Here is a 15899-nt window from a genome sequence, read left to right as displayed (position 1 = left end):
GTTGTCTATTGCCACAGAAATAGCGATAAGTTGATAACGCAATAACATAACCTGAGGATATACAGAATATATATTCATATGTATATAAATAAATTCAACATTCAATACCAATAAGGGCACTATAAGACTAGCAGCTGATTGGGCTTATTCTCCAATCAGGTGCTATTAAACTAGTGCAGAGGAAGCGGGTGTTTGGTTTTGTTATTAAATGGGTGCCAGTCAAACCTTGAAGTGCCTGCTGCTATTTATAGTTTCTTCACTGGATATTTTAGTCATGTGCTTCATGTATATCATGATTTATTCTTACCAATGTATTTTCCTGTTATTGAAACACAAACCTTTCCACGTGAGCGTGGTGCAAAAACTTTTTTTCTGAGAATCCATCCAGCTGTTTTTATTGGCAAATTGAAAACACACTCAAATGATGTGAATAGAAACGCACCTACTGTGAGGGGAAGTGGGATGAAATAAATATTGACTTCCAATGAACATTGAGCAGAAGTCTATGTGATAGTCAAAAGTGGAGATGTTATTGTCCTTTGTTGTTTTTAAGGCCAAGACATTCAGAATGAACTCTGAAGATCATCTTTTTAAGAGAACATTTCAGAAAAGTCCCCAGAATAATAAAACATACACACATTTACAGTTCAATGATAAGTGAGCTAACTTGCATCTATTTGAAAGCTGCGGAATAAGTATGTAACTGGACTTTCATTGATGACCTACCTAGATGTCATCACTATACGTAAACATCTACTACTTATAATTTGGAGCAATTCAGCTCTTTGGACGTCAAGAGTTGGAGGTCTGCAGCAGAGCAAAATACAGGGAGCTGACTGGGACTCCACTTCACGAATAAAGCCAGCAGTACTCTGTGTCTCTGGCTCCAAAACTGAAAACCACCCACTTGAGCCACATAGCTAATGCTTCTTCTTTCTCTCATTTTGCTCTACTCTTTATGAACTTCAATACAATACAATACAGCACTGTTCTGTTGGCAAGAGTAACAAGGGTGATGAGTTAACTTTCCCCCTTCAAATGCCACTGACCTAAAGCAGACTGGCCTTTAAAATCAAAACAATAAGGGCTTTACATTGTGAAAAGTTGAGTAAGTGTGCCTCCCTCTCTCTCTCTCTCTCTCTCTCTCTCTCTCTCTCTCTCTCTCTCTCTTTCTGTGGGTAGGTGTAGAAATGTGATCATATGACCATATGGAAATCATTACATTTGGGCTGATTCAGCATTGTTGGCACATTTGTGTGTTTGCCAGTGAGTGTTTGGAGTGCTGTCTGCCACCTCTAGGTTCAGTAAGTCAAGCACCACACCCCAAATCTCCCCACACACAAACACCAAACACACACACACACACACACACACACACACACACACACACACACACACACACACACACACACACACACACACACACACACACACACACACACACACACACACACAGGCTAAGAGGCCTAAGAGACCTAAGACACACAAACAGGGTCCAAAAGAAAACAGCAGCCGTTGTTGCTGTGGTAGTTACACATCACACACTGTAAAACACTTCATCTCCTGTTCATGTCTAGCCTGAACCAGAGTTTCCCACCAGAAATGCAACCTCAAAAACTTCATGTTAGAAGCAATGTTTGTTTTTATGATTGCTTTACAGTATTTATTTTTTCTTTAATTGTAGGAAAGTGTAAGGACTGCTAGAAATGATATCTCAAAAGATGATAATCGGATGATTTTATGATGATAATAAATAGCATTACTTAATCTGAAACGCAGACTTTTTAATGTAATAAAATGACCGAAGTCTCAATATCCTTTGATCATTGTCTTATTGGGATTTTTATTGTGTAGTTCAAAAGTACAACTCCTTTAGGGAACCGTCTGTAAATCATAAATGGAGGGAATGTTCATTTGCATCACTAAGAGATTTAAAAATAATTAGTACCGTTTGACAAAAAAGAGCAGAGCCAGAAGGCAAAGCTCTCGATCTACCGGTTGATCTTTGTTCCTTCCCTCACCTATGGTCATGAAGGCTGGGTAAGGGCCGCAAGAATGAGATTGCGCGTACAAGTGGAAGAAATGGGTTTTCTCAGGAGGGTGGCTGGCGTCTCCCTAAGGAATGAGAAGCTCAGTCATTCGCGTCGAACTCGGGCTGAGCCGCTACTTCTTTGCGTATAAAGGAGCCAGTTGAGGTGATTCGGGCATCGGGTATGGATGCCCCCTGGGCGCCTCCCTAGAGATGTATTTCAGGCATGACCAGCTGGGTCAAGAGGCAGGACAAGGTGGAGAGTTTATATCTCCATACTGGTTACTATCGCCCGGGAAAGGGAAGTTTGGTGTCCCCTGCTGGAGCTGCTGCTCCTGCGACCTGACCCGGGATAAGTGGTTGGCAATGAGTGATTGAGGGGGGCCGACTAGTAACCAGGAGGTCGCTGGTTCCATCTAGGGATGCACCGAACATTCGGCCACCGAAAAAGTTCGGACGAAAATGGCAAAATAAGTAATTTTCGGTTTCGGCCCGAAACAGTTAAAAAGCCGAACAACATTGCCGAAAATTGGCAAACTAAATGACACTAAGGAAATATGTTTTTAAAAGAGCTGCGCGCTTGTAAACCAGGAAATGGCTGTAAAGAGAGACGTAACTGTGTATGCGAGTCCACGTCTCTTTGTGAGCGCGCAGCAGGAGCAGTCTGTAAGGTGCGTGCATGAAAATGTCAGAGTCCAGTGTGGGAGCATTTTTTCAAACTGGATGAAACACGGCGCAGACAGTGCAATGCTTTATGCAGCATAAAGTTAAAACACTCGTCCAAGACTGTTGTTAAATCACCTTAGAAACACAAAAGCCTTGCGCGAGCGAAGCGGCGATTCACCCGGTGAAACTCTGTGACAGTGTGACAGTTGGTAACGGTGTCATTCACAGTGACACCTCGCCGTTGAGGGCCACAGCGCAAAAAAAACTTTAGTTTGACAGCTAAAATGATAACTGGAGATATCCTGTCCGTTAGCGCTGTTGGGGGAAAAGGCTCCTACGATCTGATTGCATTTCTCGAGCCTGAATACACAGAGCCATGTCGGCAAACTGACAGAGCGACTAAATATATGTCCAGCGAGCCGCCTCCCCCCGTTAGTGTCAGTCTACAGACGAAAAAGTTAGAATCACCTCCTAAGCATGGACATCGTTTAAAGCCTCTCATTGTTATGATCAGGGCTTTGATGCAAATTCTGAAGTCTGAACCTGCACTGCACTGCAAAAAAATTAAAAAAGGCAATAAGTCGATCTTTCTGTAGATTCATCCTCATATAAGTCAAGGTAAAAATCAGTGAGTGGTTCACAAATTAATTCCTAGTAAAATGTTAATGTTACTCTTAGATTTGAAGGTTTTACTGTTTATTTCTTTATTTAGGGTTGCTTTTTAGTTGTAGGCTATGTTTGAGGAGAACATTTGGGAGTTCATGTATGCAATGTTGAAAGAATTGACTAAATAATAAACAAAACTGCAAAAGCCTCTTTCGGTATTCGTTTAATTTTATTCGGTTTCGGCCAAGAATTTTTATTTCGGTGCATCCCTAGTTCCATCCCTGACATTGCATGTGTGTTAATTGACAAATAAAGACTTAACTAAACCGTAAAATGACACTCATGGAGCTGCACACAACCCCTGGCTGTGCATCCAGAACTGCTGAACACATCAGCCAGTTAACAAGCTACTAAAAACTGAGAGAGGAGGAGAGGATAATCAGAGTCAAAAGGTATGAAGGGGGCAGGGAAGTCATTGACAAGTACATTACAAAGTATTGAAAGAAAATTAAGCAAGTTAAAGAGGGGAGGGGAACAAGGGTGGGGAGGAGGGAGGGGGAAAGCTCCTGGAAGACATACATAGGCAGAAAGAGCAATTGGAGCTTCGCAGTCACACTCCTCGACAGCCACATCCACCGCTCTCCTCTACCCTTCTCCTCACCTCCAGCCCTCCTCTCCACCCATCTGCTGCAACCCTTCATCCATCTGGAACCCTGAGCAAAAATCAGTGAGTAGCTTCTACTACACCATGTATTCATTATAATGCCACATGACCATCATCAAATTTGGAAGACTGCATTGATCAGTTAAAGGAAAGGACAGCTGTATTAAAGAATCAAGTATGCATGCATAATTATTGTCAGTTAATTCTGCAACAGTGAAATGGTATGCAAAACTAAGAATGAAAGCTAAAACCAATGAAGTGATGATGTATAAGGGATATTTTGTTTTGCTGAAATGTGTTATATTTAGGAATAATTGGTGTTGCAGTAAAAATAAACAATAATTAAACATTGCTGCTCCAGCAATATACTAAAACCGTATGTGTGTATATGCTGGTCATGTATATATATATAAATATATACATCTTAGGTGCAAGGAAGTTGCATGTATGTCCCACAGGATATTTGTTTAGCAACAAGACTCCTCATTGATTGGTGCATGTCCACACATTGAAAGAGTTTTCAATCCTACACCATTCAATGGGTCAGGGACATAGTTCAGTAAGGTTGCGAGATGAGTTCCTAGTTGCTGCTCCCTCTATGAAGCATTAAAATACAGATTGGTGAGGATAACATGATGAAGTAGCTGAAGATGAAGCTTTGTTCTAATGAATACCATCTTTAAGGCAGGAATGTTGAGCTTAACAGGCTGTAACTACAGCAACAACAGAGCTCAAACTTTCACTGTTTGCATCTAAATTAATTCAAGATCTCTTTCTGCCACTCCTACAAGTCTAAACAGTGGAAAAACAGTTGAGAACATTTAGGTGAAAAGAAATTCCCTCTGACTCACATACCCCACTTGTAAATCAGTGGTGCTTCAGCCAGATGCCCTTTCACCAGTTCTCCTTTTGTCAGTCTTGTCAGAGGATGACTGCAAGTAAACAAGTCAAAGCAGATAAGAAAAAAAACTAGGTGCAAATCAGAGGATTTCAAACAGGGACAGAGGCAGTGAATGTATACACAAAAGAGAAGGTTGTGACAAGAGAGAAGAACCCCTTGTTGGCAGGATCCTGGAGTTAACAGAAACAACACTGACTTTTCTTTCCTTTTTCCTACTTCATTAAGGTCCTTCATCCTACCCCAAATTACCCTTACAATCATGGACACCACAAGTAAAATCCTTTCCATCTCTGAAGCACTCTACCACCTGATTATAGTGATGCTGACACTGGGTCAAGGCAGTCACTCAATGCCCGTTCCTACTGACATCCCCATGTGCACAGTCTCAGAAACTGCCCAGTACAGGCTTACGTTCACTGGCAAGTGGACCCCCGGAGCATTTCCTAAACAGTATCCCGTCTACCGTCCCCCTGCACAGTGGTCAAACCTTATTGGTAAGTACACAGAGAGCTGATGTCAAACTGTATTGTCATTGTTCATTTGCAGCAGATGCGGACGTGTATGATGATTGGGTGATTAACAGGAGCTAATGTAGAGAGTAAATGGCGAAATGCCCATTTTTGTTTAAACTAGAAAGGATACAATAAAATGTTTTTTTTCCTTTGAATTCCACTGATTGTTTTGTCAATGAAAGGTGTGCTTTTCTCAATAATCCACCAACGACATTACAAAATAAACTGACTCATTTACTTATACATGATGCAAACACAAACTTCATTTCTCTCTCTCTCTCTGTCTCCCTCTCTCTCTGTCTCCCTCTCTCACTGCTTTTAGGGGTTACTCACAGCTCAGACTACCACATCTGGCAGCGTAATGAGTTTGCCAGCAACGGAGTGAGGGACTTTACGGAGAAAGGCGAGGCCTGGACGCTCATGAAGGAAGTGGAGGAGGCCGGCGAACGCATCCAGAGCGTTTATGGGATCCTCTCCGCTCCTGCTGTTGTGGGAGGCACAGGCCAGATGAACACAGAGTTTGAGGTCTTCGCCAGGCACTCCTATGTAAGTTACACAACACCTGGTTTCCTTCAGTCTGGGTCAGGGCAAGTATGATCAAGGAGTTGTGTTGTATGCTTTTAGTCTTATACTGTACGATATGATGAAAATGTTCCTGCAAATAGACACAGCCTAAAATCAGGCCTAAAGTAATTTTATCTTTTTTTTTTTTGAAAACGGACCACATCATAAAAGGATTATTTTAAGTAAATAATTTTGTTTTTCAAAGAGGAGAACAAAAAAACATATAAAAAAATATATAGTATATTCCAACATTTCAATAATCTCCCATGTGTCTCTTGAGCTAAGTCATATGTGGCCAAACTACTTATAATTGTTGATCATAAAAAAAAAACATTTTATTCCTTTTTAACTTTGTTGGTGAAGCAAAATGGTCGATGCTACTATAAAACCATCTCTGGACACTTATTTCTACATGTTTCACCCTACAGAGAGCTTCTGAAATGTAGCAAGTCTGATTTATGTCTTTAGCAATTATGTAAAACGGTCAAACGGTCAAACTTCCTACTGATGAGAGTCTGAGTAGGTCATAAAGTTGGGGAAACATCTGAACAAACGCAATGTTATGCTTGGTGAAGAGACCAGACAAATTGAGGAGGAGAATGTGTGGCAAAGTGGTGAGAAGTGGAAAGGGGCCAGCTTGTGGCAGAAGGTGCTCACCAACACAAAACCAAACTATACTCAAGCAATAACATAAGAACACATGTTACTGGACTACTAATCCTACTTTAAGGATACCTACTTCTAATTGAACACATTTTTAGCACAATGAAATAGATCCTATTATATACATATCACATGTGGTTGATTTAAAAGGGGTCTGCCCCGATTATACACATTATGTGAGCAAAGTTGTATAAAGCCTTTTGTGGTTCAAGAGAGAAGCCTGTAGTGTGATGAATCGCTTCAAGTGATGTCACTTGAGTCAGAGTCCGTTGGGGTTTAAGACAATTTTGTAAATGATAGGAACGCAAGGTTACAAGATGTCTGAAGCCCCCTCCTCATCTCTCATTAGGTCAGACCTACATTAGCCATGACTTCCAAATCATATATGGCATATTAACAAACCTTCCCAATTTTCTTTCCCACCCATGGTTTCTTCTCTTCTATGTCACTTTGACCTACACCCCCATTTCTCTCTCTCTTTCTATTTTATCTCTCTCTACGCTCCATTTCCCTCCCCTACGGTCTACTTGATACTCTCTATCTGCAGCTGTCATTTATTGTGCGTATCGTTCCGAGCCCAGACTGGTTTGTGGGTGTGGACAGTGTGGACCTGTGTGACGGTGATCACTGGAAAGAGAATGTGTCGCTGGAACTTTTCCCATATGATTCAGGAACTGATAGTGGGTTCACGTTCTCTTCTCCCAACTTCGAGACCATCCCCCAGGACAAAGTCACACAGGTGGGTCAACCTGAGCTGAGTGCAACATCCATCAATCCAATGCCAAAAATCAGGCACTAATCATGTGAATAGGAACATGGGCTTAATGTTTCTTGAAAAAATAGCATTCACAAGAAAGTGCACATTGTTTTATACCACTGTTTGTTATATAAATAAAACACTTAATCAATTTGACAACTAAAGATAAAACTAATGTCTTGCATGCAATGTTTTAGCACACTGTGTGAACAGAGCAAACTGTAGAAATAAACAAAATACTCAACACTGTGTCACAACCCTTACTTAAGTGAATACAAATATTGCTATACAGGTTAAACCCTCCTTTCACTTCCAATAATTCCCATTATATTCTGTTATTCCTTTTCCATTTCCCCTCCTTAGATCACTTCTTCCACCCCGAACCACCCAGCTAACTCCTTTTACTACCCCCGCCTGAAGCACCTTCCACCCATAGCCAAGGTAACGTTGACCAAGATAAAGAAGACCAATCAGATCATCAGCCTGCCTGTGGAGCCAACCCAGTCCAACCAACTGCCAACAGGGAACGAGATCGAGGACGTTCTCATAAGTAAGTCTTCGAAGCATATGTCACACTTTCAAAATACACCAGAATGTCACACTTTCAAAATATTTCAGGTTTTTAGGCACAAACAATACATACATTTAATATTGTTTGGTAACGCTTAATGAAAATATAACACTGTTTATTTACTATAAAACAACATTAGGTGCATTTAAGCGCCAAGCCAACATTTCTAAAGCAAATTTAAAATATAAATACAATCACATTTAAGTACTTGTACAAAGCCTGCACATATGCTGAAATATGGATTGGTAAGATCAGCATGTAAACAATGTGTAAAAACAAAATGTTAACAGTACTGCAGGTTTTCATCCACCATTCCTTCCCTAAGCTGCCTCTCTGCATTCCATTTGCACTGATCAAATAATACAACACACACTTAAAAGAACAAAAAAACAGATATGCTCTTAATTATAAAATGATACACAATGATAGGAGCTTGGGTCTTATTGCTGACTGTAATGCAAGCATTTGGGAACCATTAGAGGCCACACACAAACTCAATTACTTTCAACCAGAAACCAGAGATGCCAAGAGAGGGTGGGGTATCACAAAATGCCAGGGGCACATCTGGAATCCAATGAAACAATATGAGAGACGAAAAAAGTAAAAGAGGGTTTTATACTATGCGTAAACGTGGTACAGCAACATCTGGGGCGTGACCCAAAAAAAGGGTACGAGAGATGTACAGTATGTTTTAACAAGATCTGGATCCATAAGTTGAAGCTGGCTTTACTTAATGTTAATTTCCAGACTGCTAACATTTAAGACTACCTGTTTTACAGATTAGTGGTACCGTTAAAAACAACCTGTCTGAGTGACTAAAGTTCCCCAAAATGACATGGAGACAATTCACCACAAACAGTCTAGACAAGTGAGATAGCGTGTGAACCTGGCTAACTGTGCAGTAATCAGATTGAGTGCTTTGCTTACTGTAATAGTTTGACTCAGCATTACAGGCAACAAGTTACAGTTTGTTTCGATCGCTAACCCACAGTGGGCACAACTGTAGCTCAATGTGCAAAACTCTAACTACAGTCTGCACTACCAACAGTCACTGGAGCTGAACAGTTCACTTCACCTGCAAAATAGGCTCAGTGCAGCAAACACTATGAATTGTCCTCACTGAGATAACACACACTGTCACTCAGAAAATGCTCAGAGTACAAACACTAGCATCAAACCCCAAAACATAAATTACAAACTTTTAATCTTTACAGTTTGAATAATTTGAGTTATTTCACACAAATGACGTAATATTTTCTTTGATGAAAGGGTGAAATTCTTTCACATGAAATTGTTTATTTTATAACATAGGCCTACCAGTTTTTTTAGGAAAACAAAAAGAAATGAAAATCAGAAGTTTGCTTCAATAGATACAAATGTTGTATATTTTATTGAAAACATTTCCAAATGTAGTATTTATCTGTGTAAATATTCTATAATTGTAATACAGAAATCAAATCCTGTAATGTTGTCATTTACTGTATGGATGCAACTCTAAGCTGTTTGTTTGCTGGGAAATTCATATTACAGATGCAACTTTAGATTTTTGCAGATTGGGTTGCTCTCTCAATCCTGCCTCTCTCAATGAGAGACCATGATTCACAACAGGGTCTATCAGTGTAGCCCTTACTGTATTTCATCAGACATTACAGCTCTATGTCTTCTAGGTCTTCCTCCACACATCCACACTCTCACTGCCACTCTTCTCCCTCCAACAACCTGTCTTCATTGGTCCATTTACAAAAAAATATATATTTTTGAGTTTTCCCTTTATACTGTATATGTTCACTAACAAGTCTAAAACAAGACACCTTCTTAGTGTTTCAGTTGAAATTGCAATCTGCAGTGTTTGAAATGCACTAAGCATTCATTCTGTTTTGAATGTGTGGTTTACAGTTGTGGCAGTAGTGTGTTAGTGTTTGAAAAAAAGTGCTGGAAATCCACAGTGTTGTGCAGGTTGTGGTTAAGCCATGAGATAGGTGTCTACAGTTTTGAAAATTGTGTTTTATCAATGAAAAACAAGCTAGAGTTTGGCCCGAATGAACCGCTGCTCTGCATACTGTTGTTAGAGTTTTGCACATGTCGCTCCAGTTGTGCCCACTGTGGTTTAGCAATCGAAAAAAACTGTAAAGTATGTTCCCCTGACTACCCATCAACAAACAGCAGAGAGGGGCCAAATATCTGTTGGGGTTTCCTGCAATGATCCCAAAGCACCAGCCTACCCCTCCATCTGTTTATCCTCCCCTCCCTCTTTTATCTCTTCTCCCCAGGGTTTAAGCAGCAACTTTCATAAAAGATTAGCAATCATCTGCTCTAAATTGAATCTGAAATACAACACTGATGTAAAATAAGTTAAACTAGTGTTGTTTCTGACATCACTTTATTATGTAATACTTCCTTCTGTCTTTTATGCAAAGTGGACACACAAGGTGAAAGTGATCATGGTTCATTCATGTAGGTTCCGAACCGCCTCTCATCCTTCTGCTTTTCTACTCCTAAACTAACAAATGTGTCTGTGATACCAATCAGCTGTATGCAAGCTTACAACGAGGTTGACTGAGGTGGGTCAGCAAATTCGGGATGTTGAATAAATCGAGCAAAAATAAATAAAATAGCAGCTTTCCTTTCATTTGACTGTATTACAGTTGAGGTGCCTTTCTAGGCACTAGATGACTCACTAGGTGTTAGCACTTTTACTCTGAGGCAAAGCTGTACTGACGAATATCTAGCATAGTCAGCAAAAACACACTCAATTAATGAAGGTTAGAAAAATCCCAGTAATAATTATAGTCAAACAGCACAACCAATAAGAATCTTAATAAGGAAGCTTTTGGTTCATAAAGACCTGGTCGCACAGTATGCCAACATTTCTTAGAATTCTCTTTTAAAGGGAGAGCTGTGATTTTCCTTATAATGAATAATTCCCTTTCTTTCCATTCAAAGCAATAAAAGAAAACCTAAACCATTTGCCACTTGCAAATAATAAACACAGATACCCGATATTGATTACAATAATTCATATCAATTGTAAGCCAGCAATCAATTTTAATGTGACAAAATGCACCCTCTCATTGCAGATACCCCTCTAGACTGTGAGATTTCAGTGTGGTCTCCTTGGGGCTTGTGCAAAGGCAAGTGTGGAGACTCAGGCATGCAGCACCGCACACGCTATGTCCTAATGCACCCAGCCAACAACGGAGCAGCATGCCCCCTGCTGGAGGAAGAGAGGAAGTGCTTCTCGGACAACTGTTTATGACTAGGCCAGGAAAGGAGGGAGAAGGAAGAGAGGAAGGAGAGGAGAGAGAAAAAAGCAAAGAAAACACGGAAATGGAGGAATAGACGGAGACGAAGGAACAACAGTAAAAGGTCTTCCGTGTATTTACATGAGGCAAAAATATGATGAAGTGGACTCCCTTCTTTCCTAACTGGCCATGTCTTCCTTCTGTGGAAATGACTGTTGTACTGAGTGACTGTTAAATTAGGAAAGGTCAACTTCAAAAAAGTTTAATGCTCCAATCCCACTGATAGATCTGAGAGCACTGGTGTAGTTTGGCAAAATAGCTGTTAGACACCCATTCAGCTTTGGCAGTTCATCAAAATTGTCTGGGGATACAAAAATGCTCTTTAGAACACATCCATTAACTGAAAACACATTATAATTGGGTTTGATTTGCAGTTTCTGAGATCACAGACATTTGTATGCCCAGAGTGGATTATAACTCTCAGCGGCTGTCATCCAGACGATTTCAAAATTAATCCAGATAAATTATACTTAATGTCTGAAATCCCTCAATCCACGACTCAACAGAAAATCCAAATATTTTCAGCTCCGGCACAGTGGAAAAGAGGATGACTCAAAGGATCCATTAGAAGAAATAGTTCAAGGAAAGTGAGTCAGACATAAAATGTTTGTCTTTTGAACTACGCCACATACAAAAACATAATGTTTACAGAGACATTTGGTTGTTTTTCTGAAGACAAAGAATATATTTATTGACAGGATTTTAACCTGTAGTGTACAGTGTTCCAAATCTGGAGGTTATAATATGTATTCCTCTATGTTATTGAAATATTACTTCAATACAGAAAATAAGTTTTTCTTTTGTAAAAAGAAATGTATAAAAAAATGTTTTACAAAAAATGTTTGTGTTGCCTGTATGGTCAATAAAGTGTAAATATATCTTAATATATTGTGACCTCATGGATAATTGTTTCTTCAAGTAAGAGATAATTACCTTACTTCAAATAACACAATCACAGTTCCAATTGCAAGTAGGCTACAATTATTTTCCATTATATGGATTAAAATCCTTCTTTAGTGCCTCTGCTTAGTGGTTTGACCCTTAAATCTAAACTACACATTTGGGCTTACTTACATTTGGGCTCCCAGGGTAATATAACTTAACACTGGGACTGCGAATCAAATTGACAGTAGAGAGAACACAGGAAAACCTGGGTTCAAGCCCTGGTGTTGGCTAGAATTTGTCCTGATTAAGTGTTGGTCATAAACGAATGAATGTGCTTACCAACTTTTTATAACATTTCCCCAAATGTTGATTTAGATTACAAGCCTGGAATCTCACAGCACTAACGTCACGCTTTGACGTCCAGTGAAGCACATCAGTATGAACCAGGGGCTTTGTTTAATACACAGAACAGATACCAGTTCCACCTAAGTTGAACTCTTTTTTTTAATGGAGGGTTTCTGGACAGGATGAAGACTACAGTTTGAAAAAAAAACTTCTCTAGTGAACACTATTGGTGTAAATATTTAAAACAGATCAGGTACACTTATGACCCCCCCCCCCCCTTCCTAGCTTGCAACACAGAAACTATACTGCAGACGACAAATTGATCAGAAATAATAACATCTGGTGGATGAGGGAGCTCCTTGTTATTTGAATGACAAGGGAGAAGGACATTATTGAGATGGATAGTCAGGAGAAACAGGAAAGGAGCAGATACAGTTTCTGGTATAAAGGTATAAAAGGAGGAAACTGCGGCCCTTACTAAAATACTGAGTCTGCCATTATGAGCCTCCTTCCAACGCTAAACACTTACCAGCAAGACAACTTGATTTATAACCAAGACTAATTAACAAAATACAAAATTTACTGTACATATATAAAGATGACTTTATTATAACACATAGAAAATGTATGCTAAACAGTGTGAGGTAAGATAATACAACAGTGTGAGGTAAATCAATACAATATAGGCACTGAAGACCCGACACTGAAGACCCGACACATTCTCTGCATGCCATCGCCTTCTCTCTCCCCATTACCACGTTTTACTTTGTGACCTCCTCAGCTTTTCTGGGATGTCTTCATCCAACATATAATTTGCTGGGGTCATCCCTATGTTCCCACACAGCCCTGGTGATAAGGTTCAGGCATCACAGCTGGGCGGTTATGGTAAGGGGACAGGGAGAGGTTAAATTGGAGTGAGACCGACACACACACAGACATACTATTCTCTATTATACTGTATAGTTAGATTTCTTAGAAATATGGGACCATCGGGCTGTGGGAACATAGAACGCTTCCCATTTGTCCACATGTATCTATGACTTGATCATAGATATGATAGATGAAACCACCCCACATCATCTGCAAAAATAAAACAAAATTTAGAATTTTCCTTTTATGTCATAACCCTCATAACTCATAAAATTTAAAAAATAACACTTTAAGGAAAAAGTCATTGATATGGAGACAGGGTTTTTATACAAACAGAGTTACATGCATTTGAATAGGTGAGGTTCTAGTGTTAAGAATGTGGCAATTGTGTAAAAAACTCAGACGTGATAACGTGATCAGATATGCTCAAAGCTATAAGCAAATCATAAAACTCTGAATTGCAAGCTAAACTAACGTGACCTGAACCACAAACTAACGTTATTTCCGATTGGATGACATCAACAAGTTCTAAGAGGGATGCTTACGGGGATGCTAAGAGGAATAAATAGTTAATTTATCTATTCTGTGTGGAAAATGTCCCATACATGAATGCAAATTTGCAAAAGTTCCCCCACATTTAATAGGTTTATTTTTATCTATAAGCGTGTCTTATTCTTTCTAAGATATATGGAGTACTTTTGATTTATGTATTGAGAATTTTTCAATAAAGTTCACTGAAAAAAGAAAAAGAAAAGTGGAACGCTAATGGGGATGCTAACGGGGGACAATATTGGTTTATAATAAATAATAAACTATTGAGTTAAAAACTTTGATAACAAAGCCAGAAAGTGCAACAACAGAAAATATAATCTTACCAAGCCAGATGATATCAGCCAGAGTAAGATTAGTCCAACAGCAAGAAGGCTAGTGCAGCGTCAGTCCTCTGCTTTTTACATCCGCAGCTCTCGCCAACGATTAAAAGCCAGCCCCAGGTTGACTCTTGGCCACGCTCTGTTCTGTCCAACTCTCTCTCTTCGTCTTTTTCGCTGTGGCTGCCATTATATCCACGTAAATCTAAAAAGCTCCTGAGTTTCTTTCATGTGTGTAAACTATTTTTCTCATTATTACGTGATTAGCCTGCATCACCTTACAGCGTTTACTTCCCTCAATATGCTGCCGTAATTTTGCTTTTCAGCAATAATGTTTAAATTATTAAACGAACAACAAGATAAGTACTCAGAACAAAATATGTTAGAAATGGCAGAAAGAAATACTATAAGAACTGACTCAATGGTAGCACAGTGAAATGTAGGTCATTAATGATGTGTGATGTATTTTGGACACAGAGTTGAAAGGGGGGCAAAGAGGGGAGGACGTGCATAGCACTTGCGGGACAGACACGCTGAGTCAGCTGAGATGAGGACTGAGCCTCTAGGGGACGCTCTAACTACTACACCACGAGCGCCCCCAAATTACAGAATTCGAAAGTAATCAGAATTTTTCAGACAAAATATAAATCCATTGGAGTTTGAAACTAAATATTCTATTTAAATGTCAATTTAATAAAACATTTATTGAGAATTCACACTTTCTGTAATACTACTGAAGAGTGGGAGGAGAAGAAAATCTGATACTTTGCTTACTTAGATGTATAACAACTTTTGCAGATGCTAAATATGAGAAGGGTTGATTCTATGTGTAGGGGTGCGGGGGTTGGTTTTATAAGTGACCTCACCTAGGGTTAGCATATGGTAACTAAGGCATTACAATTTCCAGGAGATTTGAACTTTGTTTCATACTGTGGTTACAGACACTGTTATATAGGTAATTTGTACTAACCATCAATCACGCTATGTGCACTGCTCATATTCTCACCCTACTGTATCCTGCAGGAACAACCAAAGTGTATAAACACCTTCTTGGATATGTTACCTCTTCAAACATCTTGTTGATAGCTCGCTATTTAGCCCTTGGGAAATAGCTCAGCATATGTGACTTCGGATTTAGTGTGGTAAAGACAAATCAGGCCCTTGGCCCACCACAGGAAATAAGTCTACTCAATATTAACATTTATATGTTAAATACCATGTCCCAAAGCTCTTAGATTAAACTAATAGGTACATTTGTTTAGGTTAAATGGCATACATAGACGATATTAGATATTGCATGTGCAGGGGAGGTCTTTGAAAGTGGAAGGCTACTCCTATTTCCATGTTGGTGTACTACAGTATGAGCAAACTGTTGGCTCTATAAGAAATCGGTCAGTCCCAGTCAATCACTATTCTAAGCATCCTAGCTATTGGCTCCCAGAGTAACCAGTCAGAAAACAACCAGAATGTCTCGTCACACAAGGCAGCACCTGTGAGTTTCTCACACTCAAACTGTCTCACTAACAGCCTTCCACTTTAAATACACAGTGTGCTATAGGATATGGGCGCTTGGCTATAGTCAATCAAAAAGAACTCAATCTTGAGTCAGAATTTACACATCTATAATATCACAAAGTGTACACTAGAACAAAAGGTCAAACATTAAGTTACTGTCAAGTGTTTAGTCATTTAATA

General features: G+C 39.5%; 1 protein-coding gene across 1 annotated transcript; it reads left to right on the top strand.

Annotated features, from left to right (window-relative positions):
- The first annotated feature begins 3920 nt into the window (after nucleotides 1-3920).
- Nucleotides 3921-12113, top strand: spon2b (spondin 2b, extracellular matrix protein). The gene is made up of 6 exons (XM_080035169.1): nucleotides 3921-4028; nucleotides 5092-5360; nucleotides 5701-5924; nucleotides 7153-7344; nucleotides 7726-7912; nucleotides 11011-12113. Exons 2-6 carry the CDS (start codon nucleotides 5126-5128, stop codon nucleotides 11187-11189), a joined length of 1017 nt encoding a protein of 338 aa, XP_079891295.1. The 5' UTR covers nucleotides 3921-4028; nucleotides 5092-5125; the 3' UTR covers nucleotides 11190-12113.
- Nucleotides 12114-15899: the final 3786 nt, after the last annotated feature.

This window comes from Ammodytes marinus (genome assembly GCF_949987685.1).
Source record: "Ammodytes marinus genome assembly, chromosome: 10".
Taxonomy (NCBI): Eukaryota; Metazoa; Chordata; class Actinopteri; order Uranoscopiformes; family Ammodytidae; genus Ammodytes; species Ammodytes marinus.
The sequence above is the reverse complement of the archived record's forward strand: the minus strand, read 5'-3'. Positions and strand labels throughout refer to the sequence as shown.